The sequence below is a fragment of the Vulpes lagopus genome, chromosome 3 (assembly GCF_018345385.1).
Source record: "Vulpes lagopus strain Blue_001 chromosome 3, ASM1834538v1, whole genome shotgun sequence".
Taxonomy (NCBI): domain Eukaryota; kingdom Metazoa; phylum Chordata; class Mammalia; order Carnivora; family Canidae; genus Vulpes; species Vulpes lagopus.
In genome coordinates, this window is record NC_054826.1 from 68,088,530 (window position 1) to 68,105,364 (window position 16,835).

General features: G+C 40.5%; 1 protein-coding gene across 1 annotated transcript in view; it reads right to left on the reverse strand.

Annotated features, from left to right (window-relative positions):
• SUPV3L1 (Suv3 like RNA helicase) overlaps positions 1 to 16,062 on the reverse strand; it is a 28,405-nt gene extending 12,343 nt beyond the window's left edge. Inside the window, exons 1-6 of the mRNA XM_041750639.1 lie at positions 15,723 to 16,062; positions 7,362 to 7,439; positions 6,865 to 6,972; positions 5,533 to 5,647; positions 4,220 to 4,388; positions 2,318 to 2,429 (exon numbers count right to left, since the gene is read on the reverse strand). Coding sequence (XP_041606573.1) covers positions 2,318 to 2,429; positions 4,220 to 4,388; positions 5,533 to 5,647; positions 6,865 to 6,972; positions 7,362 to 7,439; positions 15,723 to 16,005 — 865 coding nt within the window. The 5' untranslated portion in view covers positions 16,006 to 16,062. The remainder of the gene's footprint in view (positions 1 to 2,317; positions 2,430 to 4,219; positions 4,389 to 5,532; positions 5,648 to 6,864; positions 6,973 to 7,361; positions 7,440 to 15,722) is intronic.
• Between the last annotated feature and the right edge of the window lie 773 nt (positions 16,063 to 16,835).

Here is a 16,835-nt window from a genome sequence, read left to right on the forward strand (position 1 = left end):
TCTTCTTTTGTCCCTCCTCTTGCTCACACACATGGCTCACGCTCTCTCCCTCTCTAAAATAAGTAAATTAAAAAAAAAAAAAAAACCTCACAGAGAAGTAAAAAAAAAAGAAGAAGAAGAAGAAGAAGAAGAAATTATGCTTCTAGGAACAAGAGTAGACAGCCCTGCAATAAATGAAACTTCTCTATCACAGGAACCCAGAGGGGTGCCAGGAGCAGAAAGTGCAATAGAAAGTGTAATTCCCTAAGCTCTAGCTTTGCTCATTCTTAGGGGTTTCAAGCTCATAACTATGGCAAAAATTAATACCTCATTTTATTTTCTAGTGCCAAAATGCTTTCAACCATATTATTTTCTTTTTAAGTCATATAAATTATATTTTACTTTACTTCCTCAAATACCAAGGAGTTGAGAAGATCACACTTAAAAAAAATTAACATGCCCACAATAACAATTAGGAAAAAAAAAAAGTTCATTTTATCCTGAACAAACATAAGAACATTATTGCAACTGGGTACATAAAGACAAGATTAGAAAAAGAGGGGAAGAAGGAATTTTGATTTATAAACATCTGTGCTATCTAAATTTGTACAATGTGTTACTTTTATAATGAACTCATTTTTAAAAAACTATCCATTTACTCAGAAAGTTGATTATTAAAATGAAAAAAGCTAACCAAAGTGCATAATGTATAATCCCTATCTAATTAAACATACACACCCATAATGCACACATAAGTATATGCATACACAATACAAACATAAACATAGAAGAAATCTGGAAAATACACACCACAGGGTTAACACTTGTTGATTCTGGATGGGTAGGACTAGGAGGCTATTGGTTTTTTCCTTCTCTTTGCATTTATTTTTATATTTTCTATAATGAAGATATGATTGCTTGCTGGTAAGGAAAAGTTAATTTTTATTTAAAATATTTTCAAAACTATTTAAATAGAAATTCATTGCAGTGCGATATGTAATAGTGAAAAACTTTAAACCTAAATATTCTTTAGTAAGGGAATGAATAATTTTAGTCATAAAATGGAATTTTAGTCAGAAGTTTAAATGAATAAACTTGATATATATATTTAAGATACACACAATACATGTATAACAAGACTAGATCTAGAAACACGCTATGTAGAAAAAGCAAGTTATGGAACAATAATACGATATGATAAACAGGTCACTGTTTTATTTATTTATTTGAGAGAGAGCACAAGCATGGGAGAAGGGCAGAGGGAGGGAAAAGCAGACAGCCCACAGACTGCTCCACCACCAGGGAACCCAATGCAGGGCTCGAAACATGGACCCCGAGATCACAACCGGAGCCAAAAGCTGAAGCCCAACCAATGAGCCACATAGGTGCCCCACATCAATGTTTTAAAATACACAGTCTAGGGGTTGCCAAGCTGGCTCAGTCAGAAAAGCACACGACTCCTGATCTTAGGGTTGTGAGTTCAAGCCCATTGGGTACAGAGATTAGTAAATAATAAATACTTTTTTTTTTTTTTTAAGATTTTATTTACTTACTTGAGAGAGAGCACAAGCGGGTGGGGGAGGGCAGAGGGAGGTACAGACCCCTCCTGGTGAGTGTGGAACCTGACCTCGGGCTTCATCCCAGGACCCTGGAATCATGATCTGAGCCAAAGGCAGATGCTTAACCAACTGAGCCACCCAATTAAAAATAAATTCTTGGGGCACCTGGGTGGCTCAGTCAGTTAAGCATTTGGAACTCCTGACTTCAGCTCAGGTCATGATTTTAGGGTACTGAGATTGAGCCGCGCCCCTTCCACTCTGCCCCTGTCAGGCAGGGAGCCTGTTTCCCCTCTTCCTCTGCTCCTACTCTATCAAATAAATAAATCTTTTTTTAAAGGTCTTTAAAATAAGTAAATAGATAAATAAAATACACGGTCTACAGTACTGACAGGTAATATGTATCAGTGATATAAAAAAAGGAAAGATATGTACTAAATACTTGATAGCAGTTGGATCAAAAGAGGAATTGAGTTGGGGAGTGGTACAGAGGAAACATCATACTTGTTAACGTTTTAGTTCCTTGAAGAGAAAAAGGGAAAGGAACATTCAAAGCAAACACCATAGCGAGTTTGGCATTTATCAGCAGTGGTGAGTACTGGGTACTTGTCCTGTTCATCTCAATTAAAAAAATTTTTTACAATAAAAAACATATCTCATATGTTCATCTGTATTATAGAATAGAAAATTACTAAATCAAAGTGTTTTAAATGGCATGTACGTTACATGTTGGCAAACTGAATTTAAATAAAATAAAAATTAAATAAATGGCATGTACATACAAGGAGTTGTAACACTGCACATCTCAACTGTACAAGCAACATGGGCTGCCTGTTTCCCATCTGGTCCTACGGTCACACGTTCTTCACCTGTTACCAAGTCACATGGAACACCCTAGGATGACAAAAAGAAATCTGGAGTTATTACCACCTTTAAAATAATAGCAAAAAGAAGTTTTAGGTGTTTAATAGAGTATTCTCACCATTACCATCAAAATTATTCCCAATCCTGTATAGAAAATGTTTACAAAAAATAAAAGCAGCTGTCTTACGTAACTACGCAAACTTGGAAACATCTCAAATCAGCTAAATTCTTGAGTAACAAAACATGAGAAATTATAGCAGTTTCACTTTTTAATTTTGTAGGTTTCTGTACTATTTTGGTTTATTAAGATAAAATGAACATGGATTGTTTTTATATTCAAGAAAATATTATAAATAATATTTAAGAACATAAAGAATTCCTTGAGAAAGAACAACATTAATACTATGGTATAATAGTTTGGCCAGGGATCCCTGGGTGGTGCAGCGGTTTGGCGCCTGCCTTTGGCCTGGGGCGTGATCCTGGAGAGCCGGGATCGAATCCCACGTCGGGCTCCTGGTGCATGGAGCCTGCTTCTCCCTCTGCCTCTGCCTCTCTCTCTCTCTCTCTGTGACTATCATAAATAAATAAAAATTAAAAAAAAAAAAAATAGTTTGGCCAGGACTGAGGGGTTCCTCAGTCAGGCTTTTGGTGCTAAATGTGGGAAAGTCCAGGCAACATGGGACAGCCTGTTACCCTAAAGGCCTGAAACTAATCATGAGAAAATATGACATATCCAAACTAAGTGACAGTTTACAACACAAATAACTGGTAGTCTTCCCAATGTAAAAGTTATAAAAGACAAAAAAGATTCCCGAAGAATCATCCAAGATTAATGGAAACTAGAGACATGATAATGAAATGCAGTGTTGAGACTCTGGACAGAATCCTAGGGGGTTGGAACAGTGGTGATGGTGTTATTGACAACTGGCAAAAATTTAAATATAGATTGTGGATTAAATAATAGTATTGTCAATATTAAATACTCTGCCTTAGAGAAATACCATGTGGTTACATAAAAGAAAGTCTTTGTTCTGAGGAAATACATTCTTACTTATAGATAAGGAGGCATAATGTATGCAATTATTCAGAACAAAAAACAGAGAATAAAAATTATCTTCCCAAACCTATTCATCTCACATTACAAAGTCATAATAAAACAATGAACCAGAATGTGGCCCGTTTAGTGAAATGATGCCTCAGACAACAGGGCATTTAGTCCTTTGCACATCTCAACAGGTGGCTTCAGTCTTTATCATTAGTTTTAGTTAACAGATCAGAGGTCTTAATTGAAAAAAAGATAAATATCATAACAGAGTAGGTTAACTCAAAGAAAGCAAAGGAGGGCCTCAGAAGAGAAGAAGTATAAACTATATCAATATTTTATTTCTTAAAAATATAAATAAAACAAGAAGTATGGTGAAATGTTAGAATCCAATTCAGGTTATCTGCATGTAATTCAGGTTTGGGTTATTGCATGGGCTCAGGCTACTTGCATGTAATTCTCCACATTCCTCTGTATTTGTGAAATATTCCGTGATACTGTATTCCATTCATTCTAATACACATTTTTTTTCACATTTTAGTATCTCTGAAATAGAGTGTATCTTAACAATTGATGGCAGGTCAGAGTTCAGTTAGCAGTATGTTTTTCTTTCTCAGTTGTACATAAAATAATGGTGTATCTTACGAAGTACAATGAACTATGGCAACTTTTGTTAGTGGTAAATTACTACATATGCCCTTTCCCACCTCCCACGTTCACCCTGCTCAGCCCTCTCAAACTAACAAGAAAAAGACCAAATATTTGGTAATATACTGACAGCAGCATTACTCTTTTCGAAGATCTCATGTGCCAGTAATTTTAAAGGGCCACAATACACTCCAGATTTTGCTGACAAGTATTTCTGGATTGCATGGTAAGTCTTGCCACTGTTTGTGGGGCCTGAATGGAATATTATCTTCCGCTGTATAGCTCTGGCTTCTGGGTACCTAAAACATAAGTAAACAGTTTATTCCCATTAACCTCAAAATCCATCCTGGCAAAATATCAACTGAAAATGATTTCAATGAAACATCCTGTTAATATTCACAGAACAGGATCTTTGGAAAACTAAATTAAATGACGAGTTTCATATCCACACTAAAATAATGACTGTTTTCCAAGACTGGCATTTACTAACTAAAAGACAAATTTAAATGCAAATCAATTTCTTTGATATTTTTGCCATTGTACAAGTCCCTTCTCTTCAAGAGTTACTTAAATTTAAACTGCCATCAGCTCTACAGATATGTTGACATCACTTCCACAACTCTAAACACAAGACCCTGTAAGTAAATATTTCTAGGCTTCTGAATTCCAATATATATAATGTAATAACTGAGTCTTCTGTTTCTGGCCATGATGAATGGTACGGGACTTGCCCTCCCACCACAGACAAGTACAAAACTGGACAAAATACATGCCACAGCTGCTTGGGGGCATAAACAACAGGCAGTGTAGGACTACAAGCCCTGAAACAAAGGAACACTTGAGATGAGCCCTACTGCACTCCAGGAGGGCACAGGAAAGTGGAACCAAGAAAAGTATGACAGTCTCAATGAAGTGAACAGCAGAGATCAAATTCAGAGACGCTAAAGCAGGTGGAATTTGAAGGTCAAAGTGTGGAAAAGAAGAAAAGGTTCAGTGGAGGGGGTGCCTTGAAGTCTATGTGAGGCATAGAAGAACCAGTACCAAGGGCTGGACTGAACATTGTACAGGGCCTAGCAAAGAACAGCTTGCTAACGGTTTGAGCAGGAAGTCTCAAAGAGGCAACAAAGCACTAGATGTTGGAGTTCCAGCCACAGTGGCGATAGTGGTGAGAGCTCATTAACATCAAGGAATTCAGCTGACACTAGAGAGGCCACATTTAAATTGCAGGGCCAACACCCTAAGTATAGATTTGTCCTAATAAAACCTACAACCTAACTTGATCAGAATCAAATGGAGACACCTGAGTTAATTGCCTGTTTTTCTAAAGATAACAACTCCTAGACTCCTTATAATTATCCAGCCTACAATAAAAAAAATGTAGTGATCGCTAATCTTCCCAAGATTAGAAACTACTATTTCAAATTCACAAGTAAAGAAACTAACCAGTTAGGTGGTATTCTTAAGTCACTGATTTTACGTAGGTCATCCTTACATTCCAACACAGGAAATATCTGTTTCGCATGTCTCAAGAAAAATGGAAATAAATCATCCACATGAGCTGAAAAATAAAATACTGCATTAACATGTGCAACCTACATGGTATAATATCCAGACTTAGTGAAACTTCCTTCTTAGCGAGCTAGTCAAGGGGACATTGCCAGAATAAAAAGAAAAACTCTAGAGCAAGGAACTCTATCCTTTTCTCAGATCCTGCTTTGTCTTATGTTTTCTTCCTAATTTCACTTATGTTTTCTAGCAAAACAGCAAATTGGCTGTCAACTACCACATTCTACTCCTCTAATATAAACAGGTAAAGATCAGCATTGGTGAAAGGTAAACTGAAAATAAAGAACCTGGAAATACACATTAACAAGAAGACCCATGGTTACTTAAGAGAAATGCAGGTGCTAACACTTTACATTTAACAAATATAACTAGGGCAGCCCCAGTGGCGCAGCGGTTTGGCGCCGCCTGCGGCCTAGAGTGTGATCCTGGAGACCTGGGATTGAGTCCCACGTCCGGCTTCCTGTGGGGAGCCTGCTTCTCCCTCTGCCTGTGTCTCTGCCTCTCTCTCTCTGTGTCTCTCTGAATAAACAAAATCTTTTAAAAATAAAAAAAAATATAACTAAAGCCAACCTGCTGATGGGAACACAACAATGATGTTCTTACATGTTTTTTTCTCTTATAGCAAAAACTCTATCCTGATATGAAGGAGCAAAAAAGTCAGTAGCAATAACAGATGGAATCCATCATGGATCAATTCTATCTTCTGTGTGAGTTCGTGTCACTGTGGCCCAGCAAACACACAGTAAAGAGCATAAGGTCCCAGGCTCTCTCCAGTCTAAGATGGATGACTGATTTAATAACTAGTACAGGGACCCACTATTAAAGCAAAACGACCTAGGGACGCCTGGCTGGCTCAGTGGTTGAATGTCTGCCTTCGGCTCAGGGTGTGATCCCAGGGTCCCAGGAAAAAGTTCCACATCAGACTCCCCGCAGGAAGCCTGCTTCTCCTTCTGCCTATGTCTCTGCCTCTCTCTGTGTGTCTTTTTATTTATGAATATATAAAACCTTAAAAAAATAAAAATAAAAATGAAGCAAAACGACTTAGGAGGCCTCCCATGAAAGCACAGAATTGTTTACAGAAGGTGTTAACAGGGCCCATTCTACAAGAGACAAGCTCTGATTGGAAAAATAAACATGAAGCATGGGAAGAAATACAAAGAATACTCAACACATTCCAAAAGAGATTTTTAAAAGTCTCTACACACTTACCTGCACTGAAGCAAATATCATTCAAAATGATGTGAATATCTACATCCAGAGAATGAGACTGCATGATATAATTTCTAAAGCTGATGAAAGCTTGATGGAAGAGACGAGCTGTGGGAAACACAAAACCAAAATAGGTAGGGCTTAATTTTCATTTCTCATTTAAAAGTGTGAGAAACCTAACTCATCATAGTATCCTTTCTTCTTTTTCTTTCTTTTTTTTTGGGGGGGGACCTATAACTGGCTTATTATGATCTGGCCTACAGTGAAATCCTAGTGCAACATGAAGGAAAGGAGAATACACACCTCCTTTGCCATGTGTCTGGCTCACCAGGTATATCCTGCCAAATTCCTTCCAAGACCGAAGCAAAAGTCAGAGACATCCTCCAGACAACATGTATGTACTTGTTTCCCCGGCACACTAGGTCTCAGACAAGACTGACAAAGCTCTAATCTAAGAAATAATAAAATGTCTCTAATGGAAATGCCATTAGCCTTACCATCAAGTCCATAATCAGCACCCAGCTTCTGAATTTCTTTCCTCTTGTAAAACTTGTCTAAGATCTTCTTTACTTCATCTGAAAGAAAGATTTGCTTAACATTGGTTTTTCCAGATGGAGAAATGCTGAAAGAGCAAAAGAAACCTGAGTCCTAACACTCAAGGCACCAATCTACTAAGTGTTGCAAGTACTTAAAGGTTTATTAGGTCGATCAAAAGCTCTTTATGGGGATCCCTGGGTGGCGTAGTGGTTTAGCGCCTGCCTTTGGCCCAGGGCGTGATCCTGGAGACCCGGGATGGAATTCCACGTCGGGCTCCCGGTGCATGGAGCCTGCTTTTCCCTCTGCCTATGTCTCTGCCTCTCTCTCTCTCTGTGTGTGTGACTATCATAAATAAATAAAAATTTAAAAAAAAAAAAAAAGCTCTTTATGGTTTGATAGTGCACTGGAATGTCTAGAAAAACTATAAAGTCAAATAAAAGAATGTTCCTGTCATACTGCAGAGGAATAAGCAAGGTGTCAGAGGATTAGATATCGTCCTTAGCCTTCATCAGGCCACTCTTAGATGACCATATTCTGTTTCATTTACTTACAACCATTCTAAACATCTCATAGTGAGCAATTAAAAGGTTATCTAGAAAGAACCAGTACCATAAGGACCAGATCATCATGCTTTTATGCAAATGACTAAAGAGATTGGGGATGATCTTTAATTTGAAAAAGATGATTTTAAGAATAGATTATACTTATTTTGTTCTAGATGGCATAATAGTGGGAAGTGAGGAATGCAGATTTCAGTGGAATTTATACAAGAACTTCTAACAGAACAGTGAAAAGGGGCTGTCTCAAAGAAGTGTCAGCTCCTTGTCACTCTAAGTACTCAAGCAAGGCTTAGAAGACTGTATTCCAAGGGTGATGATAGAGGAGGGGAGGGGTACTGGAGGGGAGGGTTAAGTTAGATGGCCGCTGAAATAATACACCAGTATGAATCAATAATTTCATAACTGAAAACATTTTAATCAATCAAGCTGCAATTTTATTAACATCGTACATGTTAAATACTACTGCATTATTCCACAGAGATAAACGTTCTAATGATCCAGCCACACACACCATATTTCTGGGAAAGCAAACCAAAATGGAGGATATAGTCTTTGCCTATGAAACACAGAAAGGCCAAGTGGCCTGTGTTTCTACGTCCTGCAAAAGTACCAACCACATCTTCATGTAGTGACAATACACACAATACTTACTGAAGAAATTAAGCCTGAAAAAAGCATCCCACTAATGAAAATTTGTTTTACATAATGAAAAATTTTTAAATCAGTGGCTTAGGCACTAGATTTACCCACAATGAAATGTGAATTATACACATATATACATATATATTACCGATCACAGGCAGCTATCCTGCTATTTCTGGGTATGTTACTTTATACCAAGTGGGGGCAATGGTCTCGTTCCATCAATAGTGGAAAAATCAGTGACAAAAGACTGGAAAAAAAGCACATGCAACTGCTTGGGGAAATTCTGCAGACCTATAGACTCGATACAAACTGAAGACATCACATTTGTTTAGAATTAACCCATTTTCTACAACTAACCCTCCAGTGTTATGCAAGAAATCAAGATACTGAAGGAAACTTTACTCAGGACACTTTATTCAAGCATAAGTTTTCTCGTGCTAAGTGAAGGATGCTAGTCAAGAAGGACCATACTACTGTATGATATTACTTATATGAAATATCCTAATAGAAACAGAATATGCGCAGCCCCAGTGGCCCAGTGGTTCAGCACCACCTTCGGCCCAGGGCGTGATCCTGGAGACCCGGGATTGAGTCCCACGTCGGGCTCCCTGCGTGGAACCTGCTTCTCCCTCTGGCTGTGTCTCTGCCTCTGCCTCTCTCTCTCTCTGTGTCTCTCATGAATAAATAAATGAAATCTTTTTTTTTTTTAAATTTATTTATGATAGTCACACAGAGAGAAAGAGGCAGAGACACAGGCAGAGGGAGAAGCAGGCTCCATGCGGGGAGCCCGATGTGGGACTTGATCTCAGGTCTCCAGGATCGCGCCCTGGGCCGAAGGAAGGCGCTAAACCGCTGTGCCACCCAGGGATCCCAATAAATAAAATCTTAAGAAAAAAAAGAAACAATGTGAATTAACAGTTGCCATGGTCTGGGTGAAGTGGAGTAGGACTACAGGAATGTAGAGTGACTACTACTAGGAATGAGATTTCTTTTTGGGGTGATGAAAATGTTCTAAAATTAGACTATGGTGACAGTCATACAATCCTGCAAACATACCAGTGCACCTTTAACTGGATTAATTTTATGGCATATATGTTATTTTTTAAAGCTGTTTTAAAAAATTAATATTACCTACACAAAAATCTCTGTATCAACACTTAATTTTACCTAAAAGGATGTTCCAAATCCACTACCAATGTCTGGAAAAGAAAACTGCAAAAAACATTAATGGAAATAGCACTAATTTTTTTTAATTTACAAAAGTATATGAAAACATAAGTTTTGTTTTTCATAAAAATTAAGCTCTAACAGTTTCACTATTCTTAACAGAATGACCTGATTTTTGGTCATAATTACTTCTCATTAAAATTAACATTTTTTTAATTAAAATTTATTTAATTTTAAATGTTCTTTCCAACAGAAGAGGTAGGTATATTTCCACATATGAAAAATCGGTAACAGCCACAAATCAAAACAAGGAAAGCCTGATAAAAATCAACATACTCTCTTCTAACAGCACATAAATGTAACTCTTTTCTGATGTTACTTATAAAGATATGAGTTGTTTCATGTTCCAATCAGACAATAATCCTAATTTTCATAATATACTTCTGATAGTAATAGGAGTATTGAAAGGCTGTCTTTTCATCAAAAATTGTTTCCCACAGTGATTTGTGCCGCAAGTCATGGTGACCTTTGGGTCGCTAGACAGGATTTTACTGTAATTCTTATTTTCACCAACACCATCATCATCAAGCCTCTAAGAGTCTACAGAGATCATCAGATCATCAGAGGAGACACCCTCTGGATTTCAGCCACAGTAGAAATGACTCAGTCACTACAACTTTTCACCAGGTAATAGCGGTCTTCTAGCTTCCTGCAACGGGAGCCTAGGATTTAATATGGCTATGTTGGGACTCACCTACATTTGCTAAAATTAAGAGGCCCGCTATGCTATAAACTCTAAGACAGCTACATTGTTTTAAATGACTACATTTTCTTTCTAAAGAAAACAAAACATTCCAGACAGCCCATCAGGACAGGTTCTCTTCTAAAATGTTAATCTACCTTACCTGAGGGTTACACAAAAATAATAGTCCACTTTACATCATGATAAAGAACAAATTACCCACTACCAATTGGGGCTGCTTAAACCATACACTTTACCCATTTTGTTAAGATGTTTTAGTTCACTCGTTTCACTGTACACATCCATAATTAATGAGAATCCCACCTCAGTACATCAAAACTACGAGCTCACTTGAGGGCTGGAGAAGCAGATGGAAAAGTATACAACTCAACCTCTCTGCATAACAGAATTGGAAAGGCCAAAGCCACAGTGGAAATGCAGGTGGAGGGAAGTGACAAAAGTTAGAAGATCTCTAGGATCCACAAAGGAAAGGCAACATCAATCCTGAAGAGACTGTATCAAACCACTTAGTGGTGGCATTTAGTTCCTATCCCTCTAATATTACAACCAGTATTACTACCCCAGTCATTGAATATGAAGATGTACTAGAATATTGTTTCTAGAGTGGTCAGAACTCATGCTGAAAACTTTTTTTTCCTTTCCAAGTTTTTATTTAAATTCCAGTTAGTCAACTAAAGAAAAAAAGCTAAGGGGAAAAGCCTTGTTGATACACTAACCGAAAAATACATTATTTTATTAAATCCTCACATCAACCTATTTATAGGTTGGGTAGATTATCTAGGCTTCTAGGGGAATAATTTTCCCAGTTTCTACACATCAGATTCCTCCTGCAGGGTAACAATTCAACTTCTAATTCCATTTTTCAAACAGCAAATGTTTAGTACATATATTAGTCTATATTTTTTCATCCCCTTACTTTTTTTTTTTTTTTTTTTTTATGATAGTCACACAGAGAGAGAGAGAGGCAGAGACACAGGCAGAGGGAGGAGAAACAGGCTCCATGCACCGGGAGCCCGACGTGGGATTCGATCCCGGGTCTCCAAGATCGCGCCCTGGGCCAAAGGTAGGCGCCAAACCGCTGCGCCACCCAGGGATCCCTCCCTTACATTTTTCAAAGTGCTTTGCCAAACATGTCCTGATGATCACAATCCAGAGATGTAAGCAGAGAAAATAGTATGCCAATGTTACCAACTAGGAAATGGAGAAAGGTAGGTAAATGATAAATCAGGCCAATGGAGAAAAGGTAAGTAACTTGTAAATCAGGCCAATAATTTAAGTGCCGTATGACTATCACAAATATGCACCATCTTTCTACCTAAAGTCAGTCAATCGACATCCACATGACTAAATCTGTTATAATCAACAAGAAAATATAGACAGGTAGCTATTCAGCACCTCCTGTGTGACTAAAACAATGTTTGGCACATAGTAAACATCCAGATCAGTTTTTATTGGAGGTAAAGACACTGTCCACCATATAAGGGTTATTAGAAAAACTGAGTCATGTGCTTACAATGGTATCTGTCTCTAGCAAACACTCAATATTAGCCACTGCTTAAAGAAAAAAAAAATTCACAGGGGTATTCTAGGCAGAGGAAATAGAATGTGTAAAAGGCCTGGAGCCTAAGTGCAGATTTCATCAATATGACTGAAACATGGTGGGCAGCATGCAATGAAGCTGGAGAGGTACCAGGGCAGACCAGGTAGGGCCTTACAACCCATATTAGTGATTAAGGACCCTTTTAAACTGGGAACAATGAAAAATATTAAACAATTTTTTGCAGGGGAGCAACAAGTTTCGATATTTTTAAAGAATATTCTGACTTCAGGTAGAGAATGGAATGGAGATGGGCGCCTGTGTGGCTTGGTGGTTGAGCGTCTGCCTTTGGCTCAGGTCATGATCCCGGGTCCTGGGATCGAGTCCCACAGGAGCCTGCTTCCCCGTCTATGTCTCTGCCTCTCTCTCCCTGTCTCTCTCATGAATAAATAAATAAAATCTTAAAGAAAAAAAAAAAAGAATGGAATGGAATGGAATGGAATGGAATGGAGAGATGAAGGTGTTCTAGGAGACACATAAGAACTATTTCAACAGTCTGGTCAAAAGATGGAAGCTGGTGCTTTAGGCTAGATTAGCTGCAGCAGAGAACGAGATGAGTGAATTAATTCAATACTTACTGAATACTTGGGAAGTAGAATCAACAGCACCAGTCAACTGGACTTTCTAATTCACTGATGTAGCAGGTGAGGCATGGGAAGAACCAAAACTACAAGGGTTTTTTTTGTTTGTTTTTTGTTGTTTTTTTTTAAACAGTCGTTTATTTATTTTTTTTAATTTTTATTTATTTATGATAGTCACACAGAGAGAGAGACAGAGACACAGGCAGAGAGAGAAGCAGGCTCCACGCACCAGGAGCCCGACGTGGGATTCGATCCAAGGGTCTCCAGGATGGCGCCCTGGGCCAAAGGCAGGCGCCAAACCGCTGCGCCACCCAGGGATCCCAGTTTTTTTTGTTTTGTTTTGTTTTTAAGTTTTATTTACGGGATCCCTGGGTGGCTCAGCGGTTTAAGTGCCTGCCTTCCGCCCAGGGCGTGATGTTGGAGACCCGGGATCAAGTCCCACATCAGGCTCCCGGCATGGAGCCTGCTTCTCCCTCTGCCGGTGTCTCTGCCTCTCTGTCTCTCTCTCTCTCTCTCTCTCTCTCTTTCTCTCTTTCTCTCTTTCTCTCTCATGAATAAAAAAAAATAATAAAAAATTTAAAAAGGTTTTATTTACTTAAGTAATCTCTACACCCAGTGTGGGGCCCAAGCCCACCACCAGAGATGGAGTTACACGCTCTTCCAACTGAGCCAGCCAGGCACCCCTAGACCACCAGGTACCTGGAGAAAGAGCATGTTGAGGGGAAGGTAAGTGGTCTTGGACATATGAAGGTCAGGTGTACATAATAAATCTAAGTGGAAATACCTGGTAGGCAGCTAAAGAAGTGCTGAGAGGAGTCCAGGCTAGAGACAAAGATGAGGGAAATACTGACTTGAGAAGAAAGGAGAGAATGCAGAATAAGAAAGCAGAATGACACAGAATATAGTATGCTAACTTTTTGAACTGAGAACAAGCCCAGAGACTGGGAGGTGGAAGCTTAACTCAATCTCTATGTGAAAATCTGTTATCTTAACCATGTGGCTATATAGGATTGTAGTAACTCACTGATCTCTGCAGCCCCCCTTGCAATGCTGAATTCCAGTAAATTCAACATCTGGACCAATCCCAGCCAAAGGAAACGAAAAATCCTCCAGCACAATGGACTCAATGAGATATCTAAGCATTCTTCACCAGAAGAAACCCTGGTGCTGACAATCTAGATCTTCGTTCTATCTTTTTTTTTTTTTTTTTTTAGATCTTCGTTCTATCTTACTAGGTGCATCTACACCTTGAGGTAAACTGGAATAGCTGTACAAAATATAGAATTTTGTATATTTGTCTCATAAATAAGGCAAATTATCTCACACAAATTACTATGCCTTAAAATAATAAAGAATGAGGAAACTGTTGTTTAATGGGTTTAGGTTTTCAGTTTTGCAAGATGAAAAAGTTCTAGAGATCTGTTTCACAACAATGTGAATACACTTAATGGCTACTGACCTGTATACTAAAAATTAAGAGGGTGGGATCCCTGAGTGGCTCAGCGGTTTAGCGCCTGCCTTTGGCCCAGAGCGCGATCCTGGAGTCCCGGGATCGAGTCCCACGTCGGGCTCCCTGCATGGAGCCTGCTTCTCCCTCCTCCTGTGTCTCTGCCTCTCTCTCTCTTTCTCTATCATAAATAAATAAATAAATCTTTAAAAAAAAATAAAAAAAATTTAAAAAAATTTAAAAAAATAAAAAAAATAAAAATTAAGAGGGTAAGTTTTCTTACATACTTTTTGCCACCTTAAAATAAATAATACCAATAATCACATTATTTAAATCATCAAAATAATATAGATTCCAACTCCAAGTTAAGTGAAAGGGCTTGCCTAACACAGTCATTAAAGAACTGGTTAAAGAATAACACATACTGAGTTCCACCACATTTTCCAGTGAAAGTGGTGTACTTCGGACCCCAAAAATAAGATTTAGCCCATAGTATGCTGCAGTTCTATATGTATTTTTAAAGAGTTTATTTATTCATTCATGAGAAACAGAGAGAGAGAGAGGCAGAGACACAGGCGAAGGGAGAAGCAGGCTCCATGCAGGGACCAGGATGACGACCTGAGCCAAAGAAAGATGCTCAACCACTGAGCCACCCAGGCGTCCCTGTAGTTCTGTATTTTTAAGTTACAACAGGAGTCACCCATGTTGCTTGTTGACCTGAACTGCCTAAAGACAGCTCCTGGAGAGCTAGTGCGCTGCCAAGCTACACCATTCCCTCACCCTCCCAGAGCTTCATTTGGTCAGAGGAAATCCCCTGCCTCCCTAATCATCCAGAAACCGAAAAGGTACAATCCTATAATCTGAAATTCCCCTTGAGACCATTTGCACGCCTCGCTGTCGAGCCCATCCAAAGCTAGCTGCTGCCGGTTGGCTGATACTGAGCGATTCCTCTCTCTCTCTCTGGAGACCTGGATGATCAAGGATCCCACCTTTGCCGAGGAACCCCTTCCCATGTTCTAACTTGTATTACAGTTGGTTATCCACGCATCCTTCCTCCCCGCGAGACTGTTAAGTCTCTGGGACGTAAAGGATCTGGCCTGAGTCTGGTTCCTCTTGGCAACTACCATACAGCCTAACGGTGCCGGGTTTGCGGAGATGCCAGTAAATGACAAGGAATCCCGAAAGAAATCCTCCTACGGCTTTTCACTGACCATTCCCTTGCCCCTTTCAGGGGCAATAGTTCTGGGCAGCGGAGGAGGAGCAAAGAAGGATTCTAGAAAAAAGCGGCCGTCCACCTAACGACGCAAGAAAAGTGAATCGTCGCATCAGATGAGGATTTAGACTATTCAGAAAGGAAGGCGTGAAAGGGAAAAAGACCACTCCTGGGGCAGCGCGTGAAAGGATAAGCAAGACGCAGTCCCAAGCCTCGGGGGGCTCACGAACCAGCGCGGCAGGCAGGCACGGACAGGCACGACGGCAAAGCTCGAGGGGACCTGGGGTCTCCAAGGGAAGGTGGTGCAGCTTCCTCGCGGCCACACACCCCGCCGGGCCCCGCACTCACTCTTATCCAGAGGGCGGGTGAGCTCAGCCCCGACGTCGCCATCCGCGCTGGGGCCCTGAGGTTTCACAGTCAGCGGTACGAACAAGGACGTGTTCGGGGCTTTGGAGCCTCCTGAGGCAGAAGAGGAGGAGGAGGAGGCGGAGGCTACGGCAGACACGCGCCCTAGAGCCCCAGGAAGGGGTTCAACGCGGGCGCGAAGAGCAGAGCAGGCGGCGGCCCGGTGGCCCACCCGGCGCCCCGCCGGGAGCCGAGCCCACAACAGGGCACACCGGGGGAAGGACATCGAGGCCACGGGCCCTAAAGGAGGCTGGAGGGAGCCGCCGAGACCTTGGCGGTGGACAATGACGTGCCCCGCCAGCGCCTCCTGTCCAGAAAGACCCAGACCGAGCCGGGGAGCTGCCCAGGATAAAGCCCGATCGATAAATAGAAAAGGTACTGTCGCGAGATCGTTCATAAAGAAGGGGAAGAGCTTAGAAATAAAAAAGCATAAAATAGACGTTCTTGTTCTCGTTCATCTTTTTCATTATTGATTGGGTCAGCTTTCTCCAAAGAAAAGAAAATAATCAGGCACCATCGAAGATGTCACAGGTCCCGGGAGGGGCCTGCGAGCCGTGTCACGTGACGCGAACCAGGTCTGTAAGAGAGCGCGAGCTCAGAAGCACGTGGGCAGCCGGGTGCGCGGTGCGGGCCGGGCTGGCGGGGCGGCGGGTGTGCGTGCTGCGGGCACCGGCGCGGCCCGCCGACCCTAACGCTGCAGAGCCTTTCTCCGGTTTACTGGGTTCCTAACTTGCGTTTTCTGATTAGAGTAGCGTTAGAGAACATGACTTGTTCCGGCCTTTTGAAGCGTTGCTAAGGAATTTTTTTCCTGCGAGTTCTTAGGTGATCCCTCGCGTGACACTTGTTTTTATGATGGGAGCAGTTTGTGTGTATCGTCCAAGCAGCTGAGGTGTCACAACCGCGTAGCAAAAATAAGCCCTCCGTATCCCAGCCCAAGGTCAGTTTCATTTGCATAAGTTGAATAATGTGTAATAGAAGGTTGCAACGTATTAATTCAACACGTTATATTTGCCACATCTCCCTTGTTAGGCCTAAAGCAACACCTTCCAACTTGAA